General features: G+C 36.5%; 1 protein-coding gene across 1 annotated transcript in view; it reads right to left on the bottom strand.

The window, feature by feature from the left end:
* LOC148954773 (pre-mRNA-processing factor 19-like) overlaps nt 1-17,689 on the bottom strand; it is a 114,107-nt gene that overhangs the window by 36,564 nt on the left and 59,854 nt on the right. The window contains 3 exon segments of the mRNA XM_089086741.1: nt 710-895; nt 3,581-3,775; nt 12,808-12,940. Of these exon segments, the coding sequence (XP_088942867.1) occupies nt 710-895; nt 3,581-3,775; nt 12,808-12,940 (514 nt within the window).

Below are 17,689 nucleotides of genomic sequence, written 5' to 3'. Positions count from 1 at the left end.
TTCTGGTCTTGGGAAGGCATAGGGGTTTTGCGCCCAACTTATGTTAATTTCAGCTCGTTTTGAGGTTGACTTGGTTATTTATTGTAATTTCTGTTTGTTTTGGGTTTCATTTATTTATCGACGCAGATTTGCGGTAGTTTCACGCTTGGTAGATTATTTGATTTTATTTTTGCTCATTTTTTGTTTACTGGAGTTCTTTACTTTTCTTTGAAAAACTTATTTTGAGGAAAAATTTTTTTTTTTAATTAATCTCTTGATAAAAGAGACGTTTGTTGTTCCTTGTTGCACAAGACAGGGACTGTAATTCTTCTGTGTGCTTTGTGCTTTTTTTTACATATGGTGTTTTTAATAGTGCAGTTTTAATTTTGATCCGGCACCATTTTCAGGGGATTTCAGGCTACTTTTCAAAATCCCCTTATATTTGTTTTCGCAAAAAAACTTTCACCTATAACATCAGCTCAAATGGCTATTAACATTTCTGAATCAGCTTCAAACGGCGATTCTTCCTCTTTAAAATTTTTTCTCAAAACATGTTTTCCCATTTTTGGTTAGTAAGGGCTAGAACTCGTTCTTTCCTAGGTTGCATCTAAGGCTGCAACATGATGAGCCCTCACTTAATTGGCCTTTTCATGCCCTAAATCTTGATGGGTGTTTTCATATGAACTACTCAATTCAACATAGATGTAGGGCTGTTAAAGCGATGTCTTACCTCACTTGGATGATAGATAACATGGTTGACCTTCTTCGAGTGTCCCTTTAGAATTGCCACAACTTGCTCAGTATCTTTGTTAAAAACGGTGGCATTCTTGTCAGCACCACCAGTTACAACTTTTGATGTATCAGCAGCATGCAAATCTATTGCCAAAATTCCCGGAATACTAGCGCTGTGTAAACTCTGAAAAAGAAACCTTCATAAAACTAATTTAAAAAAATCGAACAGAACTATAAACCCTTAGCGGTAAACATTGAGTTTAGAGGTATGACCAGCAAAATTCAGATTAGAGGTCTTCTAATCTCAATTTTGCTGGTCCGACCCGAGAGATAAGATTCAGATTAGAGGTCTGCCCCGCAAGATTGAGTTACGAAAAAACAAAAAAAAAGCAAACAAACTACATAATAAGATTCGAAAAGTGACAAGAGAGTTTGCCATTTCATATTATAATTAAAAAGTTGTAAGCCTTCTCCAAAACAAAACATCAGCAAGGAAAATAAATCGATTTTCCGGTAAGAGTACTAATAATCCCCTGATCCCCAACTGATTTTGGGCTATGTCCCCATACCTAGGCATCTGTAAAATCCAGATGCCCCCCTCATCATATTTAATTTTGTTATTCCAAATTTTATGTGTATTCCACCTAAAGAAAGTTAACAGAGCATTAACTTGGTATCTTTTCTCGGATCGTCCTCTAGGCGTATTTTATACCAATGAAAAATACTGTCTGAACAGTAAACCTTTCATACAGCGCATAATGTCATTGTAATACCACCATGTATCTTTTTTACTCCTTAAATGCATTTGAATGTGACATCATTCATATGAATTTTTTTGTTTTCAAAATTGCGGTTCTAGAGTATAGCCAGCCGAATGTGCAGCACAACTGAACATCCAGCACCATGACCCACCAAAATATTGACGTGCCCCACCGGTGGGGCCTGCGCCTCGCGTTTGGAATCACGGTAATAATCTAAAGCCTGGCATTCGTCAAAGTGATAAAGACAATGCTGAGGAGTTAAACAAACATTACAGAAAAATTGAGAAGTCACTCCTTCCCTTTTCTAATGAACAGATGGGATATTTTCAACCAGCAACATCCATAAACGCACTTACTAATAGACACGGCTTAGTGACTGCCCCCTCCGGAACTTCTCGCTGTTTACTCTAATTTGATTTTTTTATAGTATAGGGTTGGTTCAAGTGCGTCTCTTCGTCGCAGATGCGTTTTCATTTCTTTGTAGCTGGTGGGGCGCTGAAACATCACATAAAGACATTTGAAGGTTCATTTGAAAGCTAACTGTTAAAGATACATAGTTTTTATAAGTATTAAATCATAATATTAAAATGAAAATTAATTTTTATAGAAACTACATGTTTACATTTTACAGAAACTCATATACAAGACGATATTACACATGTATCTTTTGACAAGATAATACAACAGGGGTATCTGAAAGTTGCTTCTCTGGAATATGATGTCATATTTGATGATCCTATCACCTGATTTACTGAAATGTCGTCACAGGTCTTGTACTAAAATTAAAGTTTCACAAGCTATTAAATTTTGACATTATGGGTTTCAAAGGTTTTTCTGAGGAAATCTCTTACTTTCCGTCTCATTCTTGTTAGTCGAAACAGGCCCTTACTTTTTTAAAATGACGTCATATATGGTAGACAACAACCATAAATGACATCGTGCTACGACTTAATGCAATATTAGTATTTTGAATATTCCTTTTGTAGTAATAATCAAGACATCAATTTAAAACTAATGATCTAAATACTTTAACAACAAGCAGTAGAAAATGTATGTGGGTGTTACCGCACATTATATATTGGATATACCTGGACAAGATTTGAAAACCGATCAAAAATTAAATTTAGAAAGAGTTTGATTTGAAAAAACTGGTCAAAAATAAGTAACCCGCGATATCAAAACTTAAGACGGACAGAAATTATTCCATATGAGGGAAGGGGACTTCATTTGGAACTGAACAAACTTTACGCTTAGCTTTGCCTTTTTATCTCAGGTATTTAAGAACTACTGCATAAATGCAAGAACCGTTTGTGTGGAAAAAAGTAGTTTTAAACCACTATAAAAATTTCAGTTGACCCTCTGAAATTTATCAATTGACCAAGTTTCACATTGACCCCTAAGGCATCGTCGGGAGGTTGCAAATACGTTGTTATAATCAACTGGAAACATATGATTGTTTTTTTTTTTTACCTCGCTGTTTAAGCATGAATGGACTGTAGGTCATACAGATTCACAGTTGAAAAACGTTTGGGTGACCTGATTTACTTACTTAATCTCTTGCCGACTTGGCGCCAGCGTCAAGAGAGCAGACACCATACTCCTCCAGGACACCCAGTCCTGAGCAGTCCCGGGTGCTTCTTCAAATCTTATTCCTGTCTTACTTAGGCACTGATTTGGACTATCAGACCATCTCATTCTTGGACGACCACGTGGTCTTTTCCACTCAGCGATGACGGAGTTGGAACTAAAGGCGATGCGACAGGTTTTTTTGTGGCATTCAAAGAAGATGGCCGTATCACTTCAGCTATGCAGTGATACCTGTAGGAGAAACCATATCTGCCTCGTACAGATCAGGAGGTTGGCATTACTTTTAAAATCATACCAGCTGAGTCACTATCTTTCGGGGTGCTCGGGGTTCTCGAGTCACATCCAGTTTCTTTAGGTGAATCGAAGATGAAATCTCCCCCTGGCTCTTTTCCCTCAAGTTAAAATAAGTTCCAACTAGCTACTAAAAAATAACCTATTTATAAAAATTAAGTGATCTTTAGTGTTGCCAAAAAAATCAAACGTCAGTAAAAGAAGAAATTAAAAAACATCAATAGCTTTACCGGGTGCGAAGCAATGGTCCTAAAATCTCTAATAGTCTCAGCAGAGATTAGACCTTCAGGTACAGTCTTTCCTCTTTTTTTTCGTTGTTGAGTAAGCACCGTTGCCCTGTCTTGAAGTTTGGCAATAATTTCTGGGGTCATTCCAGCCGTCTGGGTGGGGGCAACTGCCGGTGCTCCAACTTCAGCAACATCAGCCTAACGGTAAAAAAAAAAAAAAACAGATCAGAATGGTCACTGGGGATTTTATCAGAATTTGTTTTTCTACATTTTCCCACATTTTACTAGAATTATTCTGGATTTTACAGGAATTTCTCCGGTAGATTCCATCAGTAGGCCTGTGCCATATTACCAGAGCAACAATTAAGAAATTCCTAAAAATCATCAACATCACGTACATTTAGCAAATTCTGTCTGGTGAGGCTTCACCTCAAGCCAAAATCTTCCAGATATATTTTCCCAGAGGTCTTCTGGGTGAAGAGAGAGGGGGAGGGGATAGCCCGACAATTCGATCAACTTCTAACCTTGAAATACCAAGTACCTCTTAACATAGGACCCCTTACGGAGTGAAAAGATCCTAGAAAATACACATGAAAGAACCAGAGCATTTTTTTTTTTTTTTAATAGAGAAAAATTTCTTTCAGTTGTTATTAATACTCTTTCAATATAACCGATAATTTTACGGCCATACCCAGGGGAGGGGGGGAGGTTGACCCCCCCCCCCCCCGAAATATCTATCCAACTTGTAAAAACATAACAAAGAAGCAAATTTTTGATGCGTTTTCGAAAGATTTTTATGTGTAAACTTAACATAAAAACCAAACTCAAACAACAGAATCAAATGCATCATCATGTACCTGTCGCCCTTAAAATGTTCTGCCCATTTCTCTTTAACTCTTTAATTATCACTAATGCTGGCCCGTTCCTATCATTCTATCGCAATAGCGTTGCCTAAGTAAAGAACGATGTTGACACAATGTATTTTTTTTTTTCTTTAGACCAGAGCACTTCGTATCGAAGGAGTTGTCGTAGAAACTTCGAAAAGAGCTCATTCGATTGGAAATTGGAGTGGCGTGTGCCCTTTTAATAGTCGAAAGTGATTGGAAGGCAACAAACACCCCTTGTATGTCCACCATTTCCCCAAACACATCCAATCAAGATTTTGAGATAGCCATTTTGTTCAGCGTAGTTGATTTCCAGATAGAAACTATGTTTTTGAGGAGGAAACTCCCCCACAACCCTCAGGGCAAGGGTTGAAAGTTATGCCCTGGAGGCATATAAGATTTTTATAGAAAGTGTTGTCGTAGAAACTCCAAAAAGAGCTCATTCGATTGGAAATTCAAAGGGCTAGTGCCCTTTTTAATAGTCGAAATTGATTGGAGGGCAACTAACGCCCCTATCACGCCCACCTTCCCCCAAACACATCCAATCAAAATTTTGAGATAACCATTTTGTTCATTGTAGTTGAAAGTTCTGACAATAAGGTTTTTTTTAACCCCCCACAGCCCTCAGGGCAAGGGTGATAAGTTATGCTCTGGGGGCATATAAGGTTTTCATAGAAAGCGTTGTCGTAGAAACTTCAAAAAGGGCTCATTAGATTGGAAATTTAAATGGCTATTTCCTTTATTAATAGTCGAAAGTTTTTGGAAGGCAATTGACACCCCTTCCAAGCCCACGTTTTCTCCAAACACATTCAATCAAAGTTGTGAGATGGCCGTTTTGTTCAACGTAGTTGAAAGTTCTGGACATTATGTCTTCGAGCAGTAGACTCCCCCCATAGTCTTCAGGGCAAGGGTTACAAGTTATGCCCTGGGGGCATATAAAGATTTTTATTGAAAGCTTTATCGTAGAAACTTCAAAAACGGCTCATTCGATTGGAAATTCAAAGGAATAGTGCTCTTTTTAATAGTCGTAAGTGATTGGAGGGCAACTAACACTCCAGGGTTAGTACTTTATTTTGTATAATTTATAGTTTACTAAAAAAAAATACTTTAGAATGTTTTCACTTTTATAACTTTAAGATATCAAAAATTAATTACCATTTTAAGGAATAAATATCAGCATATGTATATTAAACTGACAATGCACATTTTTTTCAGTAAATTCATTTGAATTTTTTTCAGTAAAGTACAAATAATACTCTGGCTCTTAAAAATTATAAGGTTTAGAACCCTATCAGATTAATTTCTGCTCGTTTTGAGTTTGACTTACTTTAATTTCTGTTTGTTTTGGGTTTTATTTATTCAATAATGCTAATTTGTGGTAGTTGTATGCTTGGTAGATTATTTGATTCTATTTTTGTTCATTTTTGGTTTAACGGAGTTCTTTACTTTTTTTTGAAAAACTTATTTTGTACAAAAAGTTTTTTTTTTATTAATCTTTGACAAGTTCAGATTGACTATACCCTCTCATATTTTTAGCATGCCAATACAACATTTTACTATTATGCGGCGTGGCTGCATCTTCCAGATCTTCAGCAGTTTTAACCATGGCCCGCACTTCACATCCGCTTTAATTCATATTTTAACGCTTTTTTAATTTCCTTACCCTCACCTTATTTTCTATTATCTATCAGTCAAATACTTTTTTAAACACGCCACTCCTCCTCTCTACTAAACTTCGGCATTTTCACTAATTTTCTGAGCTGCATTTTTAACTTTCCTCCCTTAGAAACCATCTGTGACTTCAAAAACTATTTTCCTATAAGTGTTTCGTCCATTTTCTACATTGTTCTTACATTGTTCATCAAATCTTACTCCTTAAATAGTATTCAAATAGTATTCATTTAAATAGTATTCTCTCAAACTCTCATTCTGGAGTCTGCCAACTTCATAACTTCCCGGAAGGTAGTTACTCTTCCTAAATGATCTACCGCTTTAATACTTCTTGTACGAACCCCTCCATAACTATTTTTCCACCTGTAACCAAGCGAAAATATAACCTGGAGACAGATATCGCCCCCCACTATATTTCTGATAAACAATTATGGTATTCTCTTTGCTGGATAATTCCAAATTCCAGTGATAAATCTCCCCTTAATATTGTAATCTTAGGTTTTCTTTCCCCTAGAAGTTTGGGAAACTCTGCTCCGAGACAAAACAGCTATGAGAGAAATGAACTAAAACGAATTTATATATGCAAAATTAAAAGAATGAATTGGACATGCCTTTGAACAATTCTCTTAGCAACTACTTATAAACCTGACTACCTAGAGTGGCACGATTTATCCAACAGTATTGCCAGTGACAGTTTAGACTAATAGAAGACCCAAAAACTGATTATGAAATCACCATTGCTTTTAGTTTAAAGTTATGACACCATACCTGCGCACAAACAGAAAGAATTGAAAAATCATTCATAATGCAACTGTTTTGAGGTTCAAACCTTTAATCTTTAAAAAAAATCGACGATTAGAACAGAACAAAGCAATTCATAAGAGGGGGGGGGATCAAAGAAAAATGTATGAAAATTATGCGGAAAATATAAGAAATTGACGAAACATCTACAAATTTCGGAGGAACATACTCTCCTCCCTGTGTGTACCACCTCTTACCCCCTCCACCCCCCTAACTTGCAGATCTGTTTTTGCTTATTTGTGTTATTATGCTATGTAAACAACCATGTAACAATAAACGAAAAGGGACATCATAGGCAGCGCAATAGCACTACCTAAGTAAAGAACGATGTTGGCACAATGTATTATTTATTTTTTATTTTTTTGTTGGTTGGTAGGTTTTAGACAAGGGCACTTCGTATCGAAGAATTTGTCGTAGAAACTTCAAAAAGGGCTCTTCCGATTGGAAATTGGAAGGGCTCTTGCCCTTTTTCATAGTCAAAAGTAATTGGAAGGCAACTATCATTCCTTCCACGCCCACCATTTCACAAAACACATCCAATCAAAATTTTGAGAAGGCCATTTTTTTCAACTTAGTTCTGGAAATCTGGAAATTATGGCTTTGAGGAAGACCCTCTCCCCAAATCCCTCGGGGCTAGGGTTGTAATTTATGTCCTGGGGGTATATAAGGTTTTTATTGAAAGCGTTGTCGTAGAAACTTCAAAAAGGACTCATTCAATTGGAAATTCAAAGAGGTCCTTTTTAACAGTCGAAAGTGATTGAAGGCAGCTAACCCCCCTCTTACACCCACCTTTTCACCAAACACATCCAATTGAAATTTTGAGATAGCCATTTTGTTCAATGTAGTTGAAAGCTCTGGAAATTATGTATTTGAGGATGACAAACCCCCCAAACCACTCAGGGCAAGGGTTGTAAGTTATGTCCTTGGGGCATATAAGGTTTTTATAGAAAGCGTTGTCGTAGAAACTTCAAAAAGGGCTCATTGAATTGGAAATTGAAAGGGTTAGTGCCCCTTTTTTAGTCAAAAGTGAATGGAGGGCAACTAACCCCCCTCTCACGCCCGCCATTTCCCCAAACACATCCAATCAAAATTTTGAGATAGCCATTTTGTCCAACGTAGTTCAAAGTTTTGGAAATTAGGTATTTGAGGATAACCCCCCCCCCCAAACCTCAAAGAAAGGGTTGTAAGTTATGCCCTGGGGGCATATAAGGTTTTATAGAAAGGGTTGTTGTAGAAAGTTCAAACGGCGCTCATTCGATCGGAAAGGGATGGTGCCGTTTTTAATATTAGAAAGTGATTGGAGGGCTACTAACCCCCCTCTCAAGCCCGCCATTTCCCCAAACACTTCCAAACAAAATTTTGAGATAGCCATTTTTATCAACGTAGTTGCAAGTTCTAGAAAATAGGTCTTTAAGGATGAACCCCCCCCCCCATAGCCCTCAGGGTAAGGGTTGTAAGTTACGCCCTGGGGCATATTAGGTTTTTTACAGAAAGCGGAGTGGTAGAAACTTCAAAAAGGGCTCATTCAATTGGAAATTGAGAGGGCTAGTGCTCTTTTTAATAGTCGAAAGTGATTGAAGGGCAACTAACCCCCTTTCAAGCCCACCAGTTTCCTTAAACACATCCAATCAAAATTTTTATATAACCATTTTATTTAACATAGTTTAAAGTTCTGTAAATTAGGTCTTTGAGGATCACAACCCCCCCCCCCCAAAGAAAAACGACCTCAGGGAAAGGGTAGTAAGATTCGCCCTGGGGGCATATAAGCTTTTTATAGAAAGAAATATCGTAGAAACTTCAAAAAGAGCTCATTCGATTGGAAATTGAAAGGGCTAGTGCCCTTTTTAATATTCGGAAGTGATTGGAGGGCAACTATTCCCCCTCTCACGTCCACCATTTCCCCAAACACATTCAATCAAAATTTTGAGATAGCCATTTTGTTCAACGTAGTTAAAAGGTCCGGAAATTATAAGTTTAGGATGACAACCCCCCCCCCCTCCCACAGCCACACGGGCAAAGGTTGTAAGCTATGCCCTGGAGGTATATAAGGTTTAATAGAAAGCGTTGTCGTAGAAACTTCAAAAAGGGCTCATTCAATTGGAAATTAAAACAACTAGTGATCATTAACAAAACGGACCGAGGAGACTTCTTTTTTTTCTTGTTATTAATTAAAAAAAATTTTCCACAAAATAAGTTTTTCAAAAAAAAGTAAAGAACTCCATTATACCAAAAATGAACAAAATAGAATCAAATAATCTACCAAGCATACAACTACCACATATCAGTATCAATAAATAAATGAAACCCAAAAACAAACCGAAATTAAAATAAATAACAGAGTCAAACTCGAAATGAGCAGAAATTAATGTGAGTAGGGTTCTAAACCCAATGCTTTCTAAAACTCAGAATATAATTCGTACTTTACTGAAAAAAAATCCAAATGAATTTACTGAAACAAAATGTGCATTGTCAGTTTAATATATATATGCTGATATTTATTCCTTAAAATCTTTATTAATTTTTTTATTTCTTAAGGTATAAAAGTGAAAACAGATAAAAGAATTTTTTTCAGTAAAGTAAAAATTATATTCTCGCTTTTAGAAAGCATGGGGTTAGAGCCCAACTCATATTAATTTCGGCTCGTTTTGAGTTTGACTCAGTTATTTATTTTAATTTCTGTTTGTTTTGGGTTTCATTTATTTATTGATACTGATTTGTGGTAGTTGTATGCTTGGTAGATTATTTGATTCTACTTTTGTTAATTTTTGGTTTAATGGAGTTCTTTACTTTTTTTGAAAAATTTATTTTATGGAGAAAGTTTAATTATTTAATTTCTGTTCGTTTTACATTGAGTCTTTCTCAGGGAGAAAGACTAAACCTCTTCTAAAGTTAAACAACCATCCCTTCCATAAAAACCTTGAATACCCCCTGGACATGACTTATAACCCTTGCCCCTAATCTCTGGTGTTTTTTTTTCAACCCCAAAAGCCTTGTTATATTATATTTAGACTATTTTGAATAGAATGGCTATCTCAAAATTTATATTAGATACATTTCGGGACAATATGACATGTGTGTGTGTGGGGGGGGGGGAGGGATTAGCTGCCATCCGATCACTTTGACGCTTAAAAAGAGCACTAGATCGTCTGATTAACTATCCAATGAGCCCCCCCCCCCGAAGTTTATAAAACCACACTTTCTATAAAAACCTTAGATTTCCCCAGGGAATAACTTACAACCTTGCCATGAGGGCTGGGGGGATTTGTTATCTTCAAAAACAAAAATTTCCAGACCTTTCTGATACGCTGAACAAAATAGCTATCTCAAAATTTTGATTGTAAATGTTTGGGGAAATGATGGGCATGGGGGGGGGCATTTGCCCTCTGATCACTTTCGACTAATAAAAAAGGCACTAGTCCTCTCAATTTCCAATCGAATGAGCCCTTTTTGAAGCTTCTACGACAATAAATTCTAAAAACCTTATATACCCCAAGGGCATAACTTAGGACCCTTGTCCTGAGTTGTCATCTTCAAACACATAATTTCCAGACCGTTCAACTACGTTGAACAAAATGACCATATCAAAATGTTTGGGGAAATGATGGGCATGGGAGGGGGAGGCGATTCTCCCTCTGATTAGTTTCGACTATTAAAAAGGACAAGAGCCCTATCAATTTTCAATCCAATGAGCCCTTTTTGGAGTTTTTACGACAAAAATTTCTATAAAAACATTATATGCCCCCAGGGCATAACTTACAACGTTAGCCTTCAGGGCTGTGGGAGGGTTATTATACTCAAAAACATAATTTCCCGACCCTTCAAATCCGTTCAACAAAATGGCTATATCAAAATGTTGATCAGAAGTGTTTGGGGAAACGATGGGTGAGGGGGAGGGGCATTCGCCCTCCGATCACTTTTGAATATTAATAAGGGCAATAGCCCTCTAAATTCCCAATTGAATGAGCCCCTTTTGAAGTTTCTACGACAACGGTTTCTATAAAGACCTTATATACCCCCAGGGCATAACTTACAACCTTTGCCCTGGGGGCTTGGGGGGTTTGTCATCCTCAAAACATAATTTCCAGACCTTTCAATTACGTTGAACAAAATGGCTATCTAAAAATTTTGATTGAATGGGTTCGGGAAAATATTGGGTGTGAGAGGGAATTAGTTTCCCTCCAATCACTTTCTACTATTGAAAAGGGCACCAGCCCTTTCAGTTTCCAATCGAATGAGCCCTTTTTGAACTTCCTACTACAACCCTTTCTTTCAAAACCTTATAAGCCCCCAGGGCATAATTTATAATTTCTCAAAATTTTGATTGGAGGTGTTTGGGGAAATGGTGGGCGTGAGAGAGAGGTTACTTGCCCTCCAATCACTTTCAACTATTAAAAAGGGCACTAGCCCTTTAAATTTCCGATTGAATGAGCCCTTTTTGAAATTTCTACGAAAACAATTTCTATAAAAACCTTATATGCCCCAAGGGCATAACTTAAAACCCTTGCCCTGAGGGCTCTGAGGGGGTGATCATCTCAAAGACCTAATTTCCAACTTTCAACTACGTTGAACAAAATGGGCGTGAGAGAGGGGTTAGTTGCCCTCTAATCACTTTTAACTATTAAAAAGGGCACTAGCCATTTCAATTTCCAATTGAATGGGCCCTTTTTGAAGTTTTTACGACTTCTTTCTATAAAAACCTTATATGCCCCCAGGGCATAACTTACAACCCTTGCCCTGAGGGTTGTGGGGGGGTTGTCATTTTCAATGACCTAATTTCCAGAACTTTCAACTATGTTGAACAAAATAGCTATCTTAAAATTTTGATTGGATGTGTTTTGGAAATGGAGGGCGTGAGAGGGAAGCTAGTTGCCCTCCAATCACTTTCGACTGTTAAAAAGGGCATTAGCCCTTTCAAATTCCAACCGAATGAGCCATTTTTGAAGTTTCTACGACAGTAATTTCAATAAAAAACCTTTTATGCCCCCAGGGCATAAATTGGCTGTGGGGGGAGTGTCCTCCCCAAAGAAATAATTTTCAGATCTTTCAAGTACGTTGAACAGAATGGCTGTCTCAAAATTTTGATTGGATGTGTTTGGTGAAATGATGGGCGTGGAAGGGCGTTTGTTTCCTTCCAATCGCTTTCAACTATTAAAAATGGCACAAACCCTTCTGATTTCCAATCGAATGAGCCCTTTTCGAAGTTTCTACGACAACTCATTCGATAGGAAGTGCCCTGGTCTAAAACCAACCAAAAAAAAATAAATAAATAATACATTGTGCCAACATCGTTCTTTACTTAGACAGCGCTATTGCGCTGCCTATGATAGAAGACTACAGCCACACAAAACAAACCAGAAACATAGGGAAAACCAAACCATTGAAAAATAATAAATATATCTTAATGTGAGTACCGAAGAAGTGAGGCATGCAGATATCTGGATGTTTGGGCCTTTAATTATTTTTCTTTATTTTTTTTGTAATGTCTCATGGAGAAATCTTATAATTCCCTATAAAAGATTTTGTTTCCGTACGTCTATGAACATGAAAATATGGAACAAGATAAACAAAAGGGCGAATAGGAGCAAAGTAAATTAGGAGAAAAAATAAAACAAAAGGAATAAAGGGTAACTTAAAAAGAGGATGAAAAAACTACAAGACTGAGTAACCTACTACAATAAAATGAGTAGTTGAATGAGATAATCCAAAAACTCCTGAAACACAAATGATAAAAACAGAGAACATAAGTATACCACACTTAAATGAGTAGCCTCAACAAGATGGCACACGAGACAGGAAAGAAAAATATGAAATGCATGAAGAAACAGGTTCATATGGAAATAAAAATGGAGCAAAAGTAAAAAGAAAAACAATTACGACGGTAGGTTGAGGAACAGCTGGAACTTGAGCATGTGGTTTGAGTGTAGCCACAGCCTCACGAAGGGAGCCAACTTCTTTTGTTAGTCGTGCAATCACTCTACAGCCAGCATCATGCTGATACAAAGCATGACTAAAAAAAGAAAAAAAAAGAAAAAGAATATATCCTTTTAAAACTTCATAGTTCATTTATTCAGTATAACAATAAAATAGAGTAATATACACAATTGAAATAGCATAGGTACAAGCGAAAACTGCAAATTTTGACATTTAGAAATAGGTTACGAAAATAAAAGAAATTTAGAAAAAACAGGAAAGACTTGAGCTGCACATATCGTGTATTACACCAAAAATAATAAACTACAAACTTTGGCACTGAACCAGTAATCTATCTAGATCTTTGTTGTATTAAATAAATAAACAAGTTTTTTTTAACTGAAAGTAAGGAGCGACATTAAAACTTAAAAAGAACAGAAATTATTCCTAATATGAAAGGGGCTGTCCCCTCCTCAACGTATCGCTCTTTACACTAAAGTTTTTTATTGTTTTAAAAAATAAAGTTGTGAGACAGAATCAAACTTTAGCGTAAACAGCGAGGCGTTGAGGAGGGGACCACCCCTTTCATATACGGAATAATTTCTATTCATTTTAAGTTTTAATGTTGCTGCTTACTTTCAGTTAAAAAAAACTTGTTTTCTTTTATTTAATTTCTGAATGTTTTTGAATTAACGCAGCTTTGATTTTGGCTAACCGTACATGAATAAAATAAAAGAGAGAAAGCATATTAATTTTACTTTTTTTTGGCTAAATGGCTTTCTCGAAATTTTGTTCTGACGTAACTTTTGAATTAACTTACGTAACGTAACAAAATTCTGTACTCGTATGTTTTTATTTCGTATATTAGGGAGTTCGCCCCCTAGTCAATACCTCACTCTTTATGCTAGTTTGAATTTTAACCCCTCAATCCCTCAATCACAAAGGCCGGTTAATTAGAATAGATAGCTTTTTTGAAGTACTAAAAAAAAACTTTAGCTTAAAGAACTAGGTATTGACTAGGGGACGAACCCTCTCATATACGTAATAATTTCTGTTCGTTTTAAGTTTTAATGTTACTCCTTACTTTTAGTTGAAAAAACTTGTTTATTTTTTTATTTAATTTCTGATCGTTTTTTAAATAATGCTGGGAAATCCGGTGCCCCCTTCATAGAAATGTACCCTTCCCCCAAGGAAACATCCTCGATGGAAAGATATTCCCCCGTCACCCCCTCCTCCCCCCCCACCAGAAAAAAATATCTCCTGAAAACGTTTGTATACTTCCCATTAACCAATACTATATGTAAAGAACGGGCGAAGTTCATAACTGGCAGCCCTTCCCCCGGAAACTGTGGGGCATTAAGTTTTCCTCAAGTACATATCTATTAGATTTTCGACTATGCTGAATAAAATGGCTATCTCAAAATTTTGATTGGGTGACTTCGGGAAAAAAATGAGCGTAGGAGGGGGGCAAGTTGCCCTCCAATTTTTTGGTCACTTAAAAAGGGCACTAAAACTTTTAATTTACTTTCGAATGAACCCTCTCACGAGATTCTAGAACTTCTGGATTGATACGATCACCCCTGGGGACAAAAAAAATACAAAAAAATAAAAATAAAAAAATAAACACGCATCCGTGATCTTTCTTTTGGCTAAAAATACAAAATTCCACATTTTTGCAGATAGGAGCTTAAAACTTAGTAGGGTTCTCTGATAAGCTGCATCTGATAGTGTGATTTTCATTAAAGTTCTATGACTTTTAGAGTTTGTTTCCCCCTTTTTTCGAAAATAAGGCAAATTTTATCAGGCGCGTAACTTTTGATGGGTAAGACTAAAGTTGATGAAACTTATATATTTGAAATCAGCATAAAAAGTATGATTCTTTTGATGTATCATATCGTATCAAAATTCCGTTTTTTAGAGTTTCAGTTACTATTGAGCCGGATCGCTCCTTACTTACAGTTCGTTACCGCGAACTGTTTGATTATCAAGCGTTTATCTTTAATCGATCATTGTTCCCGATCATAGAACTAAGTTTGATCTTGGTACTACCAATATATTTTATTTTACTGCTTGCTAGGTTTTGAACTGTTTGCTTTGGGTTTTGTGTCTTTTCTTATTCTTTTTTCTTTTACTTATGCTCCGTCTTTTTTTTTTTGTAAAACGGGTTTTCAAAAAAAAATAGATTCAATTAAATAAGCCTAGACAAAGTTACTAATTGAGATCGAAAAAAGCGGGATCAATTTAGAAACGTAACTAGTTAGCCTTTGAAATAGGACACCTAACTATTAATTAAAAAGGCGTAATCACAATTCAGAAGAGTAATTAGACTGGAAGAACAACTTATTCCTGTAATCTCCAGGTTTGAAAATATTGAAACAGACAGACACTTCAGACACGGATAGACATTGCCAAAAGAACATGGGACTTCTAAAAGTTAATGAGGACCAGAAAAATACTTAACGTTACAAATTATGACTACTTCTAACAAGCAAAGACTTAAGAGAAGAATAGTTGTCCCTGACACGACCTTGAACTTTATCAGTAGTCATTTCAATGAAGACCTGTCATTCTAACCTCACAATGACCTTGGGATATATCGATGAGCCTTTCATTGAAGGCTAATCCTTTTAGCGTTGAATTTCAGGATCTGAAATCTATCAGATAGCTCCTAGAGAGTTACAAGTTACAACTACTTCTGGCGAGCAGAGATTTATAACAAGAGTGGCGAACCCTTCCAAACGATAAAATATATAAAAAAATTTCAATTTAATCGTTTTTTATTAAAACAAATAGAAATAAATAAACATAAATAAACTTCTCTATGCAAAAAACGCATGTTGAATCCCTTAAAAAAAATAACGATTCCTTCTAATCACGGAAATGAGAGTTCTACAGATTTCAAAGAAACATATCCTTTTCCAAGATTTCTAAGAAACCTTTACTCAAGCAAAAAGATAGAAGATTGGCAAAGGTGATCTTTGAAAATGACTAACTTAACAGCATACTGTATTTGTCTCATCTACAGTTTTCACATGGAAACAAATATGTTTTGTATTCTGTCAGACATCATCCATTTTTTTGTCGTAATTCCATCGTACTTTGGCTGTTCGCCATTTTGTTCTACATTGAGAGTTCATACTGAAGACACCTCTTTTTGGATATAATCTCATTCATACAGTAAAACTGTCAATACAGTAAGACATTTGTGATTCCCTATGGTTTTTATTGAATTAATTTCATAATCGGATTTGGACTTGAAAATAGTTCACCTTGAACTTGGATTACATTATTTGACCTACTACATATATATATTTTGATTGGAATACTCGACTGTCCCTGGCTATGATAATTAGATTGCGCAATGACCGATCAAAATAGGAAAATTATTTTAAAGCCATTACTGAACTTTGTCACGAGATCTATGCTTGATGGTGCGAAAATTGATCTGATTGTCGGAAAAGCTGTAAGTTTTTTTTTTATCATGGTACTATTATCAGTGCTAGAGAGTTTCTGTATAAAGAGCTGAATATTCAGAGCCGATGTGTGAAAAATGCAAAGAATGAAGATAATGTATTTGATATTTGTAAACACTTAAATCAGGCGGCAAAGGATAATTTGCCTGTTCCCACTTTTGTTATATTCTCACCTTCTGAAACCCCAATAATCTGGAAGGCAGTCTCGGCTACTTTAGTCTCAAAATTTAATGAACTCTCTCGGAAAATAGACGGCTTTTTAGAGAATGCGATGCATTCAGGCCCTTTTTGTCCGGCTAGAATTGATACCAACGTAACAATTAACCCTGCCCCAGTTCCTACGTTTTCTGTTATACTAAAAAATGTCCTGCAAACCTGACCTCACCTAATGCTCGTAAGGACTTCGTCGATAAACTTTGCCCTGAGGCCTCAGGTGAAATAAGTGAACTTAAAAATTCGGAATGGAAACTTGTTGTTAAGTCAAAGCGTGCAGCGAATAAAATTGCCGAGAATGCTAAAAACAGTACCTCAGGCATCTCGGTGAGTGTGAAATCCCCACTGTTTATAGGGATCCTGAAAGGTGTACCGATCGAATACGATGACAATCAAATACAATTTCTTGTAGCAAATGGCATGAAAGTTTCACACTGCGGGAATTCCTGAGTGTTTAAGGTCTACTTTGAGTCAAAACAAAACCTGGACCAGTTTATAAAAGTTTCTGTGAAAATTGGCTGCGAAAAGTCTTCTGCACAAGCATTTGTATACCTCCCTAAGCGTTGTTTCTCGTGTCATAATACTGGGCATCTGGCCTCGCAGTGCTCTAATCGGGCCCTCTGCTCTCGCGGTGAATCATGCCACCACACCTCTAACAGTGCCTCACTGTGCTCGGAAAAAGTGTTCTGTCTAGAATGTAAGTTGCCGGCCATACTTGTTACAGTGTAAAGTGTCCTAATAACAACAGTCAACTAGCAAAGCCCATGGTATGATATGGATGTGTCTATTACTACGCAAGCTGTACTTTCGTGGAATATTAATGATGGACTTTTAGTCAAAATTCCTGTGATAAAAGGATTGCTTTCGAATTGTGACGTACTGTGCTTGCAAGAGCATTTTTTTACGAGTCATAGTTTAGGCCTTCTAAAAATTGACAATAATTTTATTACCTTTTTGGTGCCCGCTAAGCGGTCTGCTTCAAGTAGCCGCCCTTTGATTGGTCTAGCGATGCCTGTTAGGACCTCGTGCCGATCAAGTATATTTGATTCATGTGATTTTTTTCTTGCTGTCCGTGTAAAAGAGTATGTTATTGTAAACGTCTATCTCCCAGCAGATTATTGCAATGACCGATCAGAATTTTTATTTACTTCTGCGCGTGA

The sequence above is a fragment of the Artemia sp. Qi Xiang Cuo genome, chromosome 3 (genome assembly GCF_049724085.1).
Source record: "Artemia sp. Qi Xiang Cuo chromosome 3, ASM4972408v1, whole genome shotgun sequence".
In the NCBI taxonomy this organism is placed as follows: domain Eukaryota; kingdom Metazoa; phylum Arthropoda; class Branchiopoda; order Anostraca; family Artemiidae; genus Artemia; species Artemia sp. Qi Xiang Cuo.
This window is presented reverse-complemented; position numbering and strand designations above follow the sequence as displayed.